At 47.8% G+C, this 15,538-nt stretch overlaps 1 protein-coding gene across 1 annotated transcript in view; it reads left to right on the forward strand.

Moving 5' to 3' along the window:
* Positions 1 to 3,789: 3,789 nt before the first annotated feature.
* The window catches only part of PRPF8 (pre-mRNA processing factor 8), a 36,682-nt gene continuing 24,933 nt past the window's right edge, over positions 3,790 to 15,538 (forward strand). The window contains exons 1-24 of the mRNA XM_079903761.1: positions 3,790 to 3,878; positions 4,072 to 4,182; positions 4,691 to 4,859; positions 7,467 to 7,631; positions 7,718 to 7,936; positions 8,084 to 8,296; positions 8,797 to 8,922; positions 9,017 to 9,122; positions 10,092 to 10,282; positions 10,413 to 10,532; positions 10,619 to 10,808; positions 10,942 to 11,061; positions 11,172 to 11,306; positions 11,654 to 11,783; positions 12,161 to 12,357; positions 12,486 to 12,692; positions 12,821 to 12,984; positions 13,124 to 13,250; positions 13,367 to 13,559; positions 13,836 to 14,023; positions 14,172 to 14,410; positions 14,637 to 14,783; positions 14,967 to 15,177; positions 15,374 to 15,490. Of these exons, the coding sequence (XP_079759887.1) occupies positions 4,083 to 4,182; positions 4,691 to 4,859; positions 7,467 to 7,631; positions 7,718 to 7,936; positions 8,084 to 8,296; positions 8,797 to 8,922; positions 9,017 to 9,122; positions 10,092 to 10,282; positions 10,413 to 10,532; positions 10,619 to 10,808; positions 10,942 to 11,061; positions 11,172 to 11,306; positions 11,654 to 11,783; positions 12,161 to 12,357; positions 12,486 to 12,692; positions 12,821 to 12,984; positions 13,124 to 13,250; positions 13,367 to 13,559; positions 13,836 to 14,023; positions 14,172 to 14,410; positions 14,637 to 14,783; positions 14,967 to 15,177; positions 15,374 to 15,490 (3,774 nt within the window). The 5' untranslated portion in view covers positions 3,790 to 3,878; positions 4,072 to 4,082. The remainder of the gene's footprint in view (positions 3,879 to 4,071; positions 4,183 to 4,690; positions 4,860 to 7,466; positions 7,632 to 7,717; positions 7,937 to 8,083; positions 8,297 to 8,796; positions 8,923 to 9,016; positions 9,123 to 10,091; positions 10,283 to 10,412; positions 10,533 to 10,618; positions 10,809 to 10,941; positions 11,062 to 11,171; positions 11,307 to 11,653; positions 11,784 to 12,160; positions 12,358 to 12,485; positions 12,693 to 12,820; positions 12,985 to 13,123; positions 13,251 to 13,366; positions 13,560 to 13,835; positions 14,024 to 14,171; positions 14,411 to 14,636; positions 14,784 to 14,966; positions 15,178 to 15,373; positions 15,491 to 15,538) is intronic.

A 15,538-nucleotide genomic window follows, 5' to 3' on the forward strand; every position in this document is an offset into this window, starting at 1 on the left:
GGTTCGTGCCCCGGTCCGGGAGGATCCCGCATGCTGCAGAGCGGCTGGGCCCGTGAGCCATGGCCGCTGAGCCTGCGCGTCTGGAGCCTGTGCTCCGCAACGGGAGAGGCCACAACATTGAGAGGCCCACGTACCGCAAAAAAAAAAAAAAAAAAAAAAAGGCATGCCAGTGGTGTGATTCAGGGAGTCAGATTTGGGCTATTTCCATCCAAAGGAACTTGGGCAGGGGCTGCTGACAAAAGTACTGGGGAGAGACATTACTGAGCTCAACCCTTAGGTAGTCACTGCTGGGGACAGAGAGCAGAGGAAAACATTTCCTATCAAGGTTGCCTAGGAAGGTGGGTAGCAGGGTAGTGGGTGAGAGGCACTTAGGTCCCACTGATTGGCTGAACCCCACTGACCTTCAGCAATCAGAATCCTTTCACAAGGTCTTCGGGTGTGAACATAGGGGTGGGGGTTAGATTTCTTGTAGACAAGCATCAGCTTGTCTACTGAAGCCTGCACACCTAGAGTCCGTGCTCTGCAACAACAGAAGCCACCACAGTGAGAAGCATGTGTACCACAATGAAGAGTATCCCCCACTCACCACAACTAGAGAAAGCCCACGCGCAGCAATGAAGACACAACACAGCCCTCCCCCCCCCAAAAAAAAAAAAAAGAATCCGCCTGCCAGTGCAGGGGACACATGTTCAATCCCTGGTCCGGGAAGATCCCGCATGCTGCGGAGCAACTAAGCCCATGCACCACAACTACTGAGCCGGCGTGCCACAACTACCGAAGCCCACATGCCTAGAGCCTGAGTTCCACAACAAGAGAAGCTACCACAATGAGAAGCCCACGTACCACAAGGAAGTGTAGCCCCTGCTTGCGGCAACTAGAGAAAGCCCACGTGAAGCAACGAAGACCCAAGGCAGCCAAAAATAAATATATTAATTAATTAATTAATTAAAAAAAAACACTGTAAATCAACTATAATTCAGTAAAAAAATAAAAATAAACATAAAAAGCATTTAAAAAATAGTGCCTAACACAGAGTAAATGCTATATAAGGGCTAGCTATATAAGGGCTAGCATACACAATTATGTAAATATTGAGTATTAGTCTCACCAAAAGACTAATGTAATCATATTGAGAGGGTGGGGTAGTGGAAGGGTGTACATGTGTATGAGAGGCCAAGGGGAGAGTTGGACTTCCACCATTTTTTTTTTTTTTTTTTGGTCTTGCCACGCCGCTTGCGGGATCTTAGTTCCCCAACCAAGGATCGAACCTGCTTCCCCTGCATTAGAAGGAGGTTTCTTAACCACCCGACCACCAGGGAAGTCCCTACTCAAACTTTCTGAGTCTGGGTTTCTCATAAGTAAAATGAGGATAATAATACCTATTTTGTAAGGTTGTTTTGAGGGTTAAATTAGCTGATTTATTTATTAACTTTTTATTTTGAAATACCTTTTAGGCTCACATGGAAGTTGCAAAAATAGCACAGAGTGCATAAAGATAAACATATAGATCGATGGGATATAATTGAGAGTCCAGAAACAAACAAATGGTCAGCTGATTTTTGACAGAGAGGAAAGAGTGCCTTTTTAACAAATGGTGCTGGGACAACTGAATATCCACAGGCAAAAGAATGAATTTGGACCCCTATCTCACACCACACACAAAAATGAACTCAAAGGGAATCATAGACCTACAGGTAAGAACTAAAACTATAAAACTCTTAGAAGAAAACATAGGATTACATCTTTGTGACTTGGGTTAGGCAATGATTTCTAAGATTTGACACTGAAATCACAAGCAATAGAAGAGAAGATTTGATGAGTTAGACTTTATACAAATTAAAAACTTTTTTGCTTCGAAGAATACCATCCAGAAAGTGAAAAGATAATTCAAAAAACAGGAGAAAAATTTTGCATATCATATATATGACATGGAACTTGTATCTAAAATATGTAAATACAACTCAATATTTAAATAGGCAAAGGATCTGAAAAGACATTTCTACAAAGAAAATATATATGTGTTACAACAGGGATGAACCTCAAAAACATGCTAAGTAAAAGAAGCCAGTCACAAAGTGACAAGAGTCACTATTCTATGATACCCTTTATATGAAATATCCAGATCAAGCACATCTGTAGAGACACAAAGTAGATTAGTAGTTGCCTAGGGCTGAGGAGTAGGAGGTGGGAGGAAGTGGGGAGTGAGTGCTAAGGAGTACAAAGTTTCTTTTGGGAATGATGAGAATGTTCTGGAACTAGGTAGAGATAATTGCACAATTCTGTAAATATACTAAAAAACATTGGATTGTATACTTTAAACAGGTGAACTTTATGGAATGCAAATTATTTCTCAATAATGCTGTTTAGAAAATAGTACAAAGAGTTCCTGTGTACTCTTCACACACTTGAGAACTTCTTACATAACGATAGTAGGACAATCAAAACTAGGAAATTGACATTAGTACAATACTATTAATGAAAACAGACATTAGAATTTTACCAGGTTCTAGAATAATGCCTGGCACATAGCGGACCTTATACAAGTGGTAAGGACTTCACTACAGTGACGATGATGAACATCATAAAGATGATGCTGCACTTTCTATTGCAGCCAGGTTGATTGGCTGCCTGTTTTCCTAACATGCCATGCTTGTTTCTCTTTCTAAACTCTAACCCTAGTAGTTACCACTACCTGGGATTCCTTTTTCCTTCCTCTTTCTCTACCTCCTCAAATCCTTCATATCCCCCACCTCCATCACATCTTTAATAATGCTCGTCTCTCTTCTTTGAACTATATGAACCTCCACACCAGTCGGTATTTGCCTGGACTCTCCTTTGCATACTTCTCATTTTCTCTTTTGAGTCCCAAATTCCCAACTAGATGAAGAACCTGTATGGGTTACAAGTCCTCTGCATCCTCCATAATAAACTTGGTGTGAGTTCAAACAAACTTATCTGTTAAGTCAAAGTTGTTATCAGAAAATAGAGCAAGAGGCATGAAAATTAAAACAAGGAAGGCAGGAGATGGAGGGCAATTCAAGCAGCAAGACATAGACAGAGCCTGAGGGAGTCAATAAGCATTTATAGGGTATTCATTATACACTTCATAGGGTAGTCGTTGCCAGAGAGAGAAAATAGGAATGGAGATGGAGGGGGAAAAACACCCGGCAAAGTTGTTCCCCAAGGCCTCTTTTACTTTGGTAGGTTCATTGACTAACTCCTCCTTGACATGATAGGCAGGGTTATATACCCTGGCCCCGAATTCCCATCACGGAACATTGTGAGAGCCTGGGTTCTCGTCTACCACTCAGTTTCCTGAGGAGCTCCTTGAGGTTGGCTTCCCCCTCCCACCCCCCGCCCCTGGCGCCCTTCCCCTCTTCACCGCCCCACCCAACGCTTGATACAATAGTAGGCATTCAGTAACTGATTGTTGAATGAATGAATGAATGCATGAACAAAAGACTGATTGACTCGGAGTTAGTACTGCACCTCAAGTCTACATATATGAGACTAGACACAGAATAAGGTGCAAACTTCGACAAATTTAGTAAAACTCTGGAAGCCTGGGCTTCTGTCAGACGAACGCGAGCCGCTGCTGAGGCCCCAGAAACAGCTCCAGAAACGCGGAAGGCGGGGCTTCCACCTATTCCGACCACACCCCCTCGCGTCCAAATATTTCCGCCCGTGGATCCGCCCCCTCCGGCACGAATTGCAATTCTAACTGGTGAGCTCTCTAATCCGTCTGAACACACCGGCGCCTATTGGGTCAACTGCTGAAACCGGGTTGCGCACTTCCTGGCTTTAGCAACGCGGAGGGGACGTCGGCTTGCCGCCATTGCCCTGCAGGGAAGCGGCTGTCTGTGTGAAGGGCTGTAGGGGTACGTGGCGGGCTTTAAGGGCCGGGCTGCGGGAGGCGCGGTTGGGGTCGGGCTGAACGGCCGGAGGGATCGGGCCGGGCTGGACGCACTCTGAGCGAGGCGGGACTGCAGGCCGTGGGTTTCGACGTGTTCCTGCTGCCCCTCTTGCGGGCCCGGGCCCCGTCGTTAATTTTTTTCTTCCGCTGTTCCCCAGATTCTCCGGGTATGGCCGGAGTATTTCCTTACCGAGGGCCGGGTAACCCGGTGCCCGGCCCTCTAGCCCCGCTGCCAGACTACATGTCGGAGGAGAAGCTTCAGGAGAAAGGTGAAGAAAGCGTGCGGGAGCGGCGCCTGGGGGCGGGTGCGCGCGTGCGCGCAGCGGGTTTGGCCCCTTTCCGCGTTTTGGCAAGTGTCAAAACATTAGTGTTAGTGCAATTATTGGCCCCCATTTGTTTTTTACATCTAATCAAGTCTCTAAAACCATTTACTTAAAAAAAGTAAAAGCGTCTATTATTTGCAGGCACTGATCCAGACAATGAGGATACAATAACGATACAGACAAAACCCCTTCCCTTGCAGGGTTTAAGTTGCAATGAGGGAGATGGACAGTAAAAAAAAAAAAACTTTATGTTATGACAGAAATGGTAGGCAATGATACATGTGATGAAGAAAAAAAAATAAAGCAGAGCGAGTAGACAAGAGAATTGTCAGGGAGTGCTTCTGCCCGGTGCCTGCCCTCTGTCATACATCCTGACAGGAGATTACCCTAGGGCAAGAGGCGGGGGTGGTTAGGGTAAGGGTGTGCCGTTCTTTAAACTGAGGTATCCTTGTAGCCCGAAAATGGCAGCAATTGCAGGCCAAGCGCTATGCGGAAAAGCGCAAGTTTGGATTTGTGGATGCTCAAAAGGAAGACATGCCTCCAGAACATGTCAGGAAGATCATTCGAGACCATGGAGACATGACCAACAGGAAGTTTCGCCATGACAAAAGGGTGTACTTGGGGTAAGGAACATGCTGGAAGTATTTAATTTGGGGTTTGGCGCCTTTCCCTTCTCCCTGTCTCTTACATTTCAGTCCTGGATAGCTGCTCTATCATTTTGGGACTTTAATGTTCTGTGACAGCTCATCTGAGTGGTTATCAAAGAAGGGAGAAAATAACTGGAATTTCGTCATAATTTCCAGATCTTCCAGTTTTGCTTTTTTTTTTGGTAAATTAATCTTTATTGGAGTGTAGTTGATTTACAACGTTGTGTTAGTTCCTCCTGTACAGCAAAGTAAGTCAGTTATACATATACATATATATATATATATATATATATATCGACTCATTTTTAGATTCTTTTCTCTGATAGGTCATTACAGAGTATTAAGTAGAGTTCCCTGTGCTGTATGGTAGGTTCTTTTTTTTTTAAATATTTTTTAATTTATTTTGGTTGCGCCAGATCTTAGTTGCGGCACGCGGGATCTTTAGTTGCAGCATGTGGACTTCTTCTTAGTTGCGGCATGCCTGTGGGATCTATTTCCCTGACCAGGGATCAAACCTGAGCCCCTGTGTTGGGAGCACGGTGTCTTACACACTGGACCAACAGGGGAGTCCCAACAGTAGGTTCTTATTAGTAATCTGTTTTATATATAGTAGTGTGTGTATGTCAATCCCAGTCTCCCAGTTTATCCCTCCCCCACTTCCTCTTTGGTAAGCATAAGTTTGTTTTCTACATCTGTGACTCTGTTTCTGTTTTGTAAACAAGTTCATTTGTACCACTATTTTTTAAGATTCTACATATAAGCGATACCATATGATATTTGTCTGACTTACTTCACTCAGTATGACAATCTCTAGGTCCATCCATGTTGCTGCAAGTGGCGTTATTTCATTCTTTTTTATGGCTGAGTAATATTCCATTGTATAGGTGTATCACATTTTCTTTATCCATTCATCTGCCGATGGACATTTAGGTTGTTTCCATGTCCTGGCTATTGTAAATAGTGCAACGGTGAGGATCAGGGTGCATGTATCTTTTAGAATTATGTTTTTCTCTGGATATACGCCCAGGAGTGGGATTGCTGGATTATATGGTAGCTCTATTTTTAGTTTTTTAAGGAACCTCCATACTGTTTTCCAAATTGGCTGTACCAATTTACGTTACCACCAACAGTGTAGGAGAGTTCTCAGTTGTGTTCTTTATTGCCCTGATTTTTTTTCCTGATCTGGGACTGGAGCTTTATTTTATTTTATTTTTTTATTTATTTATTTTTGGCTGTGTTGGGTCTTCATTTCTGTGCGAGGGCTTTCTCTAGTTGTGGCAAGTGGAGGCCACTCTTCATCGCCGTGCGTGGGCCTCTCACTGTCGCGGCCTCTCTTGCTGCGGAGCACAGGCTCCAGACACGCAGGCTCGGTAGTTGTGGCTCACGGGCCCAGTTGCTGCGCGGCATGTGGGATCTTCCCGGACCGGGGCTCGAACCTGTGTCCGCTGCATTGGCGGGCAGACTCTCAACCACTGCACCACCAGGGAAGCCCTGGAGCTTTTAATTTGTCCTGTTGATGCTTTGATAAGATGTCTCTGTCTTTGAGTGAGTTAAAGCCCAGAGCAGGACACCTGTACATTCCTGTTTCCTGTAATTCCTAAGTGACCAGAATCTTCAGGTTCGGGGGTAGTTAACTCCTGAGGTCTTTGTACTCTTGTTTTTCTGTGTCCCCAAGGTGGATGAGTACAGCTACAAATGCCTTAGCAGATCCCTTTTCTATTTTTACACAAAAATGTTAGCCACTTGGGCTTCCCTGGTGGCGCAGTGGTTAAGAATCCGCCTGCCAGTTCAGGGGACACAGGTTCGAGCCCTGGTCTGGGAAGATCCCACATGCCACAGAGCAGCTAAACCCGTGCACCACAACTACTGAGCCTGTGCTCTAGAGCCCGCGAGCCGCAACTGCTGAAGCCTGCGTGCCTAGAACCTGTGCTCTGCAACAAGAGAAGCCACCGCAATGAGAAGCCCGCGCACCTCAACAAAGAGTAGCCCCCGCTTGCTGCAACTAGAGAAAGCCCCCGCGCGGCAGTGAAGACTCATCACAGCCAAGAATAAAATAAATAAATAAATAAATTTATTTTTAAAAAAATGTTAGCCACTTAATGAACTGGTCTAAGACAGCTGTGGAAGTTTTATTTCAAAAATATTTTTGAGATCTGTGCTGTGTGCCAAGGATATAGCAGTGAACAGGAAGTAATGGTCTTTGTGGAGCTTATAGCCTAGTGACATAATAGACAATGGTTAAAGTAAAGTGTGGTAAATATTTTATTATTTTTTATGGAAAGCTACAGAGAGAATAGACTGTGAGGTAGCCTAAAAGCTGTCTGTTAAGGGAACAGCTGTTGATTTAGAGGGACTGACACCCAGTACTGTGGGACAGTGATGTTTAAGAAGCAAAGTGGCACAGCTGGAGGTGGGGAGGCAGAGTTCCTGGTCACGGAGGGCCTGTGTACTAACTTTGGGGGTTTGGACTGTAAGACCGGTTTTCTGTGGAATGTGATACTGTGCTACCTTGTGGCTTCTCTGCATGGTACAGGTAGCAGAACACCTTGTCACTTCGAATCCTCTGTCTTCCTGTTGTTGCAGTGCCCTTAAGTACATGCCCCATGCAGTCCTCAAACTCCTGGAGAACATGCCTATGCCTTGGGAGCAGATTCGGGATGTGCCTGTGCTGTACCACATCACTGGAGCCATTTCCTTTGTCAATGAGATACCCTGGGTTATTGAACCTGTCTACATCTCCCAGTGGGGGTGAGAAGGGCTGGAACATGGTGTGTGGTGGTGGTGGTTGTGGAGGCAGTGGGTATAAACCGTTATGTGACATTGTCGACTTCCAGGTCAATGTGGATTATGATGCGTCGAGAAAAAAGAGACAGGAGGCATTTCAAGAGGATGCGTTTCCCCCCTTTTGACGATGAGGAGCCGCCTTTGGACTATGCTGACAACATCCTAGATGTTGAACCACTGGAGGCAATTCAGCTAGAGCTGGACCCTGAGGAAGATGCCCCGGTGTTGGACTGGTTCTATGACCACCAGCCATTGCGGGACAGCCGGAAGTGAGTGATGGTTGGAGTTACCACTCCTGTGAGGGTTTTGGAACTCTGAGTATTTTGGAACTTCAGAAGGGGTCCTGGGAGAGCAGTGGGTAGTATGGCTTGGCTAGCTAGCATACCTACCTGACATGGGCCTCTTTTTTTCCCTAGGTATGTGAATGGTTCCACTTACCAGCGCTGGCAGTTCACACTGCCTATGATGTCCACTCTCTACCGCCTGGCCAATCAGCTCCTGACAGACTTGGTAGATGACAATTACTTCTATCTGTTTGATCTGAAGGCCTTTTTTACCTCCAAGGCACTCAATATGGCCATTCCTGGAGGCCCCAAATTTGAGCCTCTTGTCCGAGACATCAACCTACAGTAAGTTGGAGAGAGTAGAGATTTTAGGCACCTTGGGTTAAATAAAATCTAATCTTTTTTTAAAAAAAATTATTTATTCATTCATTCATTGATTGGCTGCGTTGGGTCTTTGTTGCTGCACCAGGCTTTCTCTAGTTGAGATGAGCGGGGGCTACTTTTTGTTGCAGTGCCCAGGCTTCTCACTGCGGTGGCTTCTCTTGTTGCGGAGCACGGGCTCTAGGCTCACGGGCTTCAGTAGTTGCAGCCCGCAGGCTCAGTAGTTGTGGCTTGTGGGCTCTAGAGCACAGGCCCAGTCGTTGTGGCGCACGGGCTTAGTTGCTCCACGGCACGTGGGATTTTCCCGGACCAGGGCTCGAACCCGTGCCCCCTGCATTGGCAGGCGGATTCTTAACCACTGCAGCACCAGGGAAGCCCCATAAAATCTCATCTTGATCCTTGAGATCCAATTGTAGTTTCCAAACTGCCCAACTAGTCTGCTTATCTTTGATTTTGCACCCTAGGGATGAAGACTGGAATGAATTCAATGATATTAACAAGATCATTATCCGGCAGCCCATCCGCACTGAGTACAAGATTGCTTTTCCTTACTTGTACAACAACCTTCCACACCATGTCCACCTCACTTGGTGAGAGAGCTAGAACCCAGCTGGGGGAAAGGGGAGGTGGGCGTTTAGGTTGGCCAGGGCAGGAGAACCTTGGCTGACTCTTCTTTCATTTTAGGTACCACACTCCTAATGTTGTGTTCATCAAAACTGAGGATCCTGATTTGCCAGCTTTCTACTTTGATCCTTTGATCAACCCAATTTCCCATAGGCACTCTGTCAAGGTGAGAGGAAGGGACGTTTGACATCAGCTCTTCAAGAGAGACTTCCTGTCCGGGCAGAAGCGTTACTAGATAAAAATTCAGCTAGAGGGAGACGTGTTTTCCATCCTTAAGTGTTCCCCTCTAGCTGTAAGCTAACGTGAGAGTTTGGCACTTGGTTCAGACCAAGTTATTGGTATAATCTTGTTTCTATGATTATCCATTTGGGTTTTATCATTTCTCCTCTGGGACTCTGTGTGGTCTTATTCTGGTCTGTTTCCAATGTGTTCTTTTTTTTTTTTTTTTTTTTAATCCTTTATTGAGCTGTAATTCACTACCACACAATTCACCTGTTTAAAGTGGATAATTCGGTGGTTTTTCGTTTATTCACAGACTTGTGCAACCATCACCACGGTTAATTTTAGAACATTTTCATTGCCTCAGAGAGAAACCCTGCACCCATTAGTAGTCACTCTATTTCCCTTGAATCTTCCTTGCCTAGGTAACTGCTAATCTGCTTTTTGTCACTGTAGATTTGCCTGTTTTGGACACTTCATATAAATGGAATCATACAGTATGTGGTCTTTTGTGGCTGAGTCTTAACACTTAGCATAATGTCTTTGATGTTGATCCACGTTCCATTATGTTCTTAACATGAACAGATCTCCTTCCCCAAGCCCAGTTTTTGGAGCTTGGACAGAAGGTGATTGCAGTGTTCACCTCTTCCTGGTAATGGGGGGTCCCCTAGGAGACCTTCTGTTGGTGAGCCAGTTGGGATGTGAGGAGTGCTGCTTGCTTTCCTGGTTGGCTCTGCCTTGTTCTCTGCTCCCTTGGCCCCCTTTGCCCTGGCCCTTCAGGGATTCTCTTGTCAGGCAGCTCAGTTTCCATGGCAGATGTAGCCACTGTACTTGGCCCCAGAGAGTTTCCCTCTGATCCCAAGTGTCTGCCCAGATCAGCGGGAGCTAAATAAACCCTCGGGGGTTCTTCTTTCAGAGTCAGGAACCATTGCCAGATGACGACGAGGAGTTTGAGCTTCCAGAGTTTGTGGAGCCCTTCTTGAAAGACACACCCCTCTATACAGACAATACAGCCAATGGCATTGCCCTGCTTTGGGCCCCACGGCCCTTCAACCTACGCTCTGGTCGCACCCGCCGGGCTCTAGACATTCCCCTTGTCAAGAACTGGTAAGGCTTCTACCTGGGGGGATAGTAGTGGATGTACAGGAGGAAAGACTCCAGCTGGGTGGGCGTACATCCTTTAGCAGAGCGGCTGGAAGAAGAGATGGGCCAGGCTCTGGTGGGCTTGTTTTTTCAGGTATCGGGAGCATTGTCCTGCTGGGCAGCCTGTGAAAGTGAGGGTCTCCTACCAGAAGCTGCTTAAGTACTATGTGCTGAATGCCCTGAAGCACCGGCCCCCTAAAGCGCAAAAGAAGAGGTGAGGTGTCCTAGGGCCCCTGCTCAGACTTTTTCCATTCCAGAGATGATCAGGAGTCTAGCTCTCACTCCTTCTTCCCACCCCAGGTATCTGTTCCGTTCCTTCAAAGCCACCAAATTCTTTCAGTCTACAAAGCTGGACTGGGTGGAGGTGGGGCTACAGGTTTGCCGCCAGGGCTACAACATGCTCAACCTTCTCATTCACCGTAAAAATCTCAACTATCTGCACCTGGACTACAACTTCAACCTCAAGCCTGTCAAGACGCTCACCACCAAGGTACCTGCGTTGGACCTTAGGGGTCTCCTGGGCTGAGGGATAGACTGGGTTTGCTCTGGCCTCTAAGGAGGGCATACATCCAGTCCAGACTATTGCTGACAAATGTTGTTTCTGTCCTTGGCCTCTTTTCCAGGAACGAAAGAAATCTCGTTTTGGGAATGCTTTCCATCTGTGTCGAGAGGTTCTGCGCTTAACTAAGCTGGTGGTGGACAGTCATGTGCAGTATCGGCTGGGCAATGTGGATGCCTTCCAGGTGAGGCTAGGAATGCCCAGTCCTGGCTCCAGGTGGGGAAGCTGGGTGAAGCCTGGGCTGATCGTGGATCTGGCTCTAGCTTAAAGCCTGATGGGGCAATTGTGTTGCAGCTGGCAGATGGGTTGCAGTATATCTTTGCCCACGTGGGGCAGCTGACGGGCATGTACCGGTACAAATACAAGCTGATGCGGCAGATTCGCATGTGCAAGGACCTGAAGCATCTCATCTATTACCGCTTCAACACGGTAGGACCCTGCCCTCGGATATTCATGTTCTCAGATCCATCTTCAGTTTTACATCGAGTCAGGACTCTTTCCAGGCACCTGTTTGGAGAGAGGCTCTGAGTGTTTCATTACTGCTCTCATCTTGTGAATCTCAACACTTCCCCTCAAAGCCCACTTTTGGGTCTAAATAGAGAATCTCAGTGACTGGTTTCTTCATTTACTCCATTTTAGATATGGAGGTCTCAGAGTTTTCCCATTTTTTCCCTTAACTGCCATACGTGTGCTCTTTGCCTCACCTCTGCCCAATTTTCTGTTGTTGTCTGAATGCATTGGTAACTTGTATTCCTGATTTCTGCTTGGAATCCTAGGGCCCTGTAGGGAAGGGCCCTGGCTGTGGTTTCTGGGCTGCTGGCTGGCGAGTCTGGCTGTTCTTCATGCGTGGCATCACCCCTTTGCTGGAGCGATGGCTGGGTAACCTCCTGGCCCGGCAGTTTGAAGGTAAGTGGTTTTCTCCGTGTCCAGCTTCTCCCATTATCACTTCAAGGGTAGATCACGTGTGTTCCTGTACTGTCCCTTGTCCTTGTTTGAGACTGAGAATCCCTTCCTGTTGGATTGCCTCTAAGACCCAGTCTCCAATGAGTCTGACCTCGTATTCTGGGTCTTGGGCTTCGCTTTGGGGCCTTGAGGCTATCGAGCATTTACAGGATGGAAATTCCTCAGAAGCGTAGTTCTGAATATCTGACGTATCTTGTCTTGCATGTGCTGGGCTTTGTTTATACTTACTGATTTCATTATAACCGTGGTAAGCAACGGCATGCAGGTAGAGACGCTTATTAGGAGCAACAAATCTTGCTTTTACTCGCTTTCACTTCTAGGCCGACACTCAAAGGGGGTGGCAAAGACCGTAACAAAGCAGCGAGTGGAGTCACATTTTGACCTTGAGCTTCGGGCAGCTGTGATGCATGACATTCTGGACATGATGCCTGAGGGGATCAAACAGAACAAGGCCCGGACAATCCTGCAACACCTCAGTGAAGCCTGGCGCTGCTGGAAGGCCAATATTCCCTGGAAGGTGGGCATCTCCCCAACTGCGAGGAGGCATAGACATCATCTTCCTGCGCTCAGGATTACCACTTCTGGAATGTCTTAGGGGGGCATGTGGCTCGCATCACTTTCTCATTGTGCCTTTTGCACTTTTAGGTCCCTGGTTTGCCAACACCTATAGAGAATATGATCCTTCGATACGTGAAGGCCAAGGCTGACTGGTGGACCAACACTGCGCACTACAACCGAGAACGGATCCGCCGTGGGGCCACTGTAGACAAGACTGTTTGCAAAAAGAACCTGGGACGCCTCACTCGGCTCTACCTGAAGGCAGAACAAGAGCGGCAGCACAACTACCTAAAGGTTGGGCAGAGTAGGCTGGGCTTGGTGTGTGGGGGTAGGCAGGAGGGTGGAATGTGAAGTTGGGACCATACCTTGCCCTGGTGGGATTGGGCTATGGTGGGAAGCTAATTCTCATGTCCACTTTGCAGGACGGGCCTTACATCACAGCAGAAGAAGCGGTGGCAGTGTATACCACCACTGTGCATTGGCTGGAAAGCCGTAGGTTCTCACCCATCCCATTCCCCCCACTCTCCTACAAGCACGACACCAAGTTGCTCATCTTGGCCTTGGAGCGGCTCAAGGAAGCTTACAGGTGAGGAGTAGAGTAGACAGGCTCCTGTGGGGAGGTCATGGGGGAAGAATGGCATCATCGTCAGAGTCCAAAGAAAGAAGGCCTTCTGGGGATGGCTTCCTCTTGGTTTTCCCTTTCACCTTTACTCTTGCCTTGTTAGTGTGAAGTCTCGGTTAAACCAGTCGCAGAGGGAGGAGCTAGGTCTGATCGAGCAAGCCTATGACAACCCCCACGAGGCATTGTCCCGCATCAAGCGTCACCTCCTCACACAGAGAGCCTTTAAAGAAGTGAGTCAGATACCCTCCACATTTCCTTTGGCTTTGTGGTTCATTCACGGCACCCAGGTGGCAGGTTGCCTCAGGTGATTGGTGGGTTGGTGTGAGCCAGCTTCCTTGTCCCACAGGTGGGCATTGAGTTCATGGATCTCTATAGCCACCTGGTGCCAGTGTATGATGTGGAGCCACTGGAGAAGATAACTGATGCCTACCTGGACCAGTACCTGTGGTATGAAGCTGACAAGCGCCGCCTGTTCCCACCCTGGATCAAGCCTGCTGACACAGAACCACCTCCTCTGCTTGTTTACAAGTGGTGCCAAGGTAAAACTTTTCTGGGCTTGCCCTCGAGGAAGGGAGATGAATTAAGTTCTGTGTGAAATTTCTCATCCAGTCAGCATAGTTAGTTTACTGTCTTGGTGCGTGGTACCCAGGGAACGGTGTTGAGGTTATGTTGAGCACAGCTGACTCTCCTAGCAATACAGATGAATGAATAGAGTGGTTGTGTGATCGGGTTATGAATGGGATATAGCTCTTGTAGGCACTAGTTCTGAAACGGAATTTCTAACCTGCTGGAGACCTGTGTTTCCTACTCCTCAGGCATCAATAACCTGCAGGACGTGTGGGAGACAAGTGAGGGCGAGTGCAACGTCATGCTGGAGTCCCGATTTGAGAAGATGTATGAGAAGATAGATTTGACCCTGCTTAATCGGCTGCTGCGCCTCATCGTGGACCACAACATAGCCGACTACATGACAGCCAAGAACAATGTCGTCATCAACTACAAGGTGTGTCTTGGGGGCAGGGTGGCAAGGAATTGGGGGAGGGGTGGTCGTCTGGCCCACTGAGTTGGGATTTGCTGTGGGGAGGGCAAAAGAGGATGGGCCCCGAGAAGCCTGGGACTTGGCTGTGGTCAAGAGTTGTCTGTCTTTCTAGGACATGAACCATACGAATTCATATGGGATCATCAGAGGCCTGCAGTTTGCCTCATTCATCGTACAGTACTATGGCTTGGTTATGGATTTGCTTGTGTTGGGATTGCACCGGGCCAGTGAGATGGCTGGTCCCCCTCAGATGCCAAACGATTTTCTCAGTTTCCAAGACATAGCCACTGAGGCTGCCCACCCCATCCGTCTTTTCTGCAGATACATCGATCGCATCCATATTTTTTTCAGGTGAGGGCTTGCCTGGATTGTTATCCTTGCAGGGTGTTGAGGTACATGCCCAGCTTCTGGAAGCAGCTCTTGTACCTTAGTTGACTTGCTGCTGGGTTGGGGCTCTAAAATGGGATGAAGTCCTGTGAGTAGGGTGCAGGTTGGGGGTGGCCCCCATCTGTGGAGCTGTAGGCCTCATGAGGTCGCAGTGTGCTTGGCCCTCAGCATCGCACCTTGTCTGGTGTAGGTTCACAGCAGATGAGGCTCGGGACCTGATCCAGCGTTACCTGACAGAGCACCCTGACCCCAACAATGAAAACATCGTTGGCTATAATAACAAGAAATGCTGGCCCCGCGACGCCCGCATGCGCCTCATGAAGCATGATGTCAACTTGTGAGTCTAAGTTGGGGCCGTGGGAGCTGGAATCAACCTGAGGGACCCAGAGGACAATTAGAGGGAATTTATAAGGTGGTGTCCTGGGTGGGAGGGTGTACTCTGTTGGGATATCATCAGTCTGGCCTTTGAAGGGAAGTTCCTTCTAGGAGACTGATGTGACCCTATGTTCTCTGTGGGCAGGGGTCGGGCAGTATTCTGGGACATCAAGAACCGTCTGCCACGCTCAGTGACTACAGTTCAGTGGGAGAACAGCTTCGTGTCCGTGTACAGTAAGGACAACCCCAACCTGCTGTTCAACATGTGTGGTTTTGAGTGCCGCATCCTGCCTAAATGCCGCACCAGCTATGAGGAGTTCACCCACAAGGATGGGGTCTGGAACCTACAGAATGAGGTACAGCCTGGAGCGGGACCAGGGGGTAGTAGGAGTAGCATTACCATGCCTGTACATCCTGCGCAGGTGGGGGTGACGTATACTGCGCACCTTTCCATTGTCAGTCAGTTGAGCTCTGTTGGGAGGGTAGGGCTCAGTGGTGGTTCTTGTTCCTGTGGCAGTTCCAGAGATAGTTAACCTTGACCTTATGGTTTAGGTTACTAAGGAGCGAACAGCTCAGTGTTTCCTGCGTGTGGATGATGAGTCAATGCAGCGCTTCCACAACCGTGTGCGTCAAATTCTGATGGCCTCTGGCTCCACCACCTTCACCAAGGTACGTACAGCAGTAGTGTCTTTTGTCTGTCTCACAGCCCTTTCAGCT

Source organism: Stenella coeruleoalba, assembly GCF_951394435.1.
Source record: "Stenella coeruleoalba genome assembly, chromosome: 19".
NCBI lineage: Eukaryota > Metazoa > Chordata > Mammalia > Artiodactyla > Delphinidae > Stenella > Stenella coeruleoalba.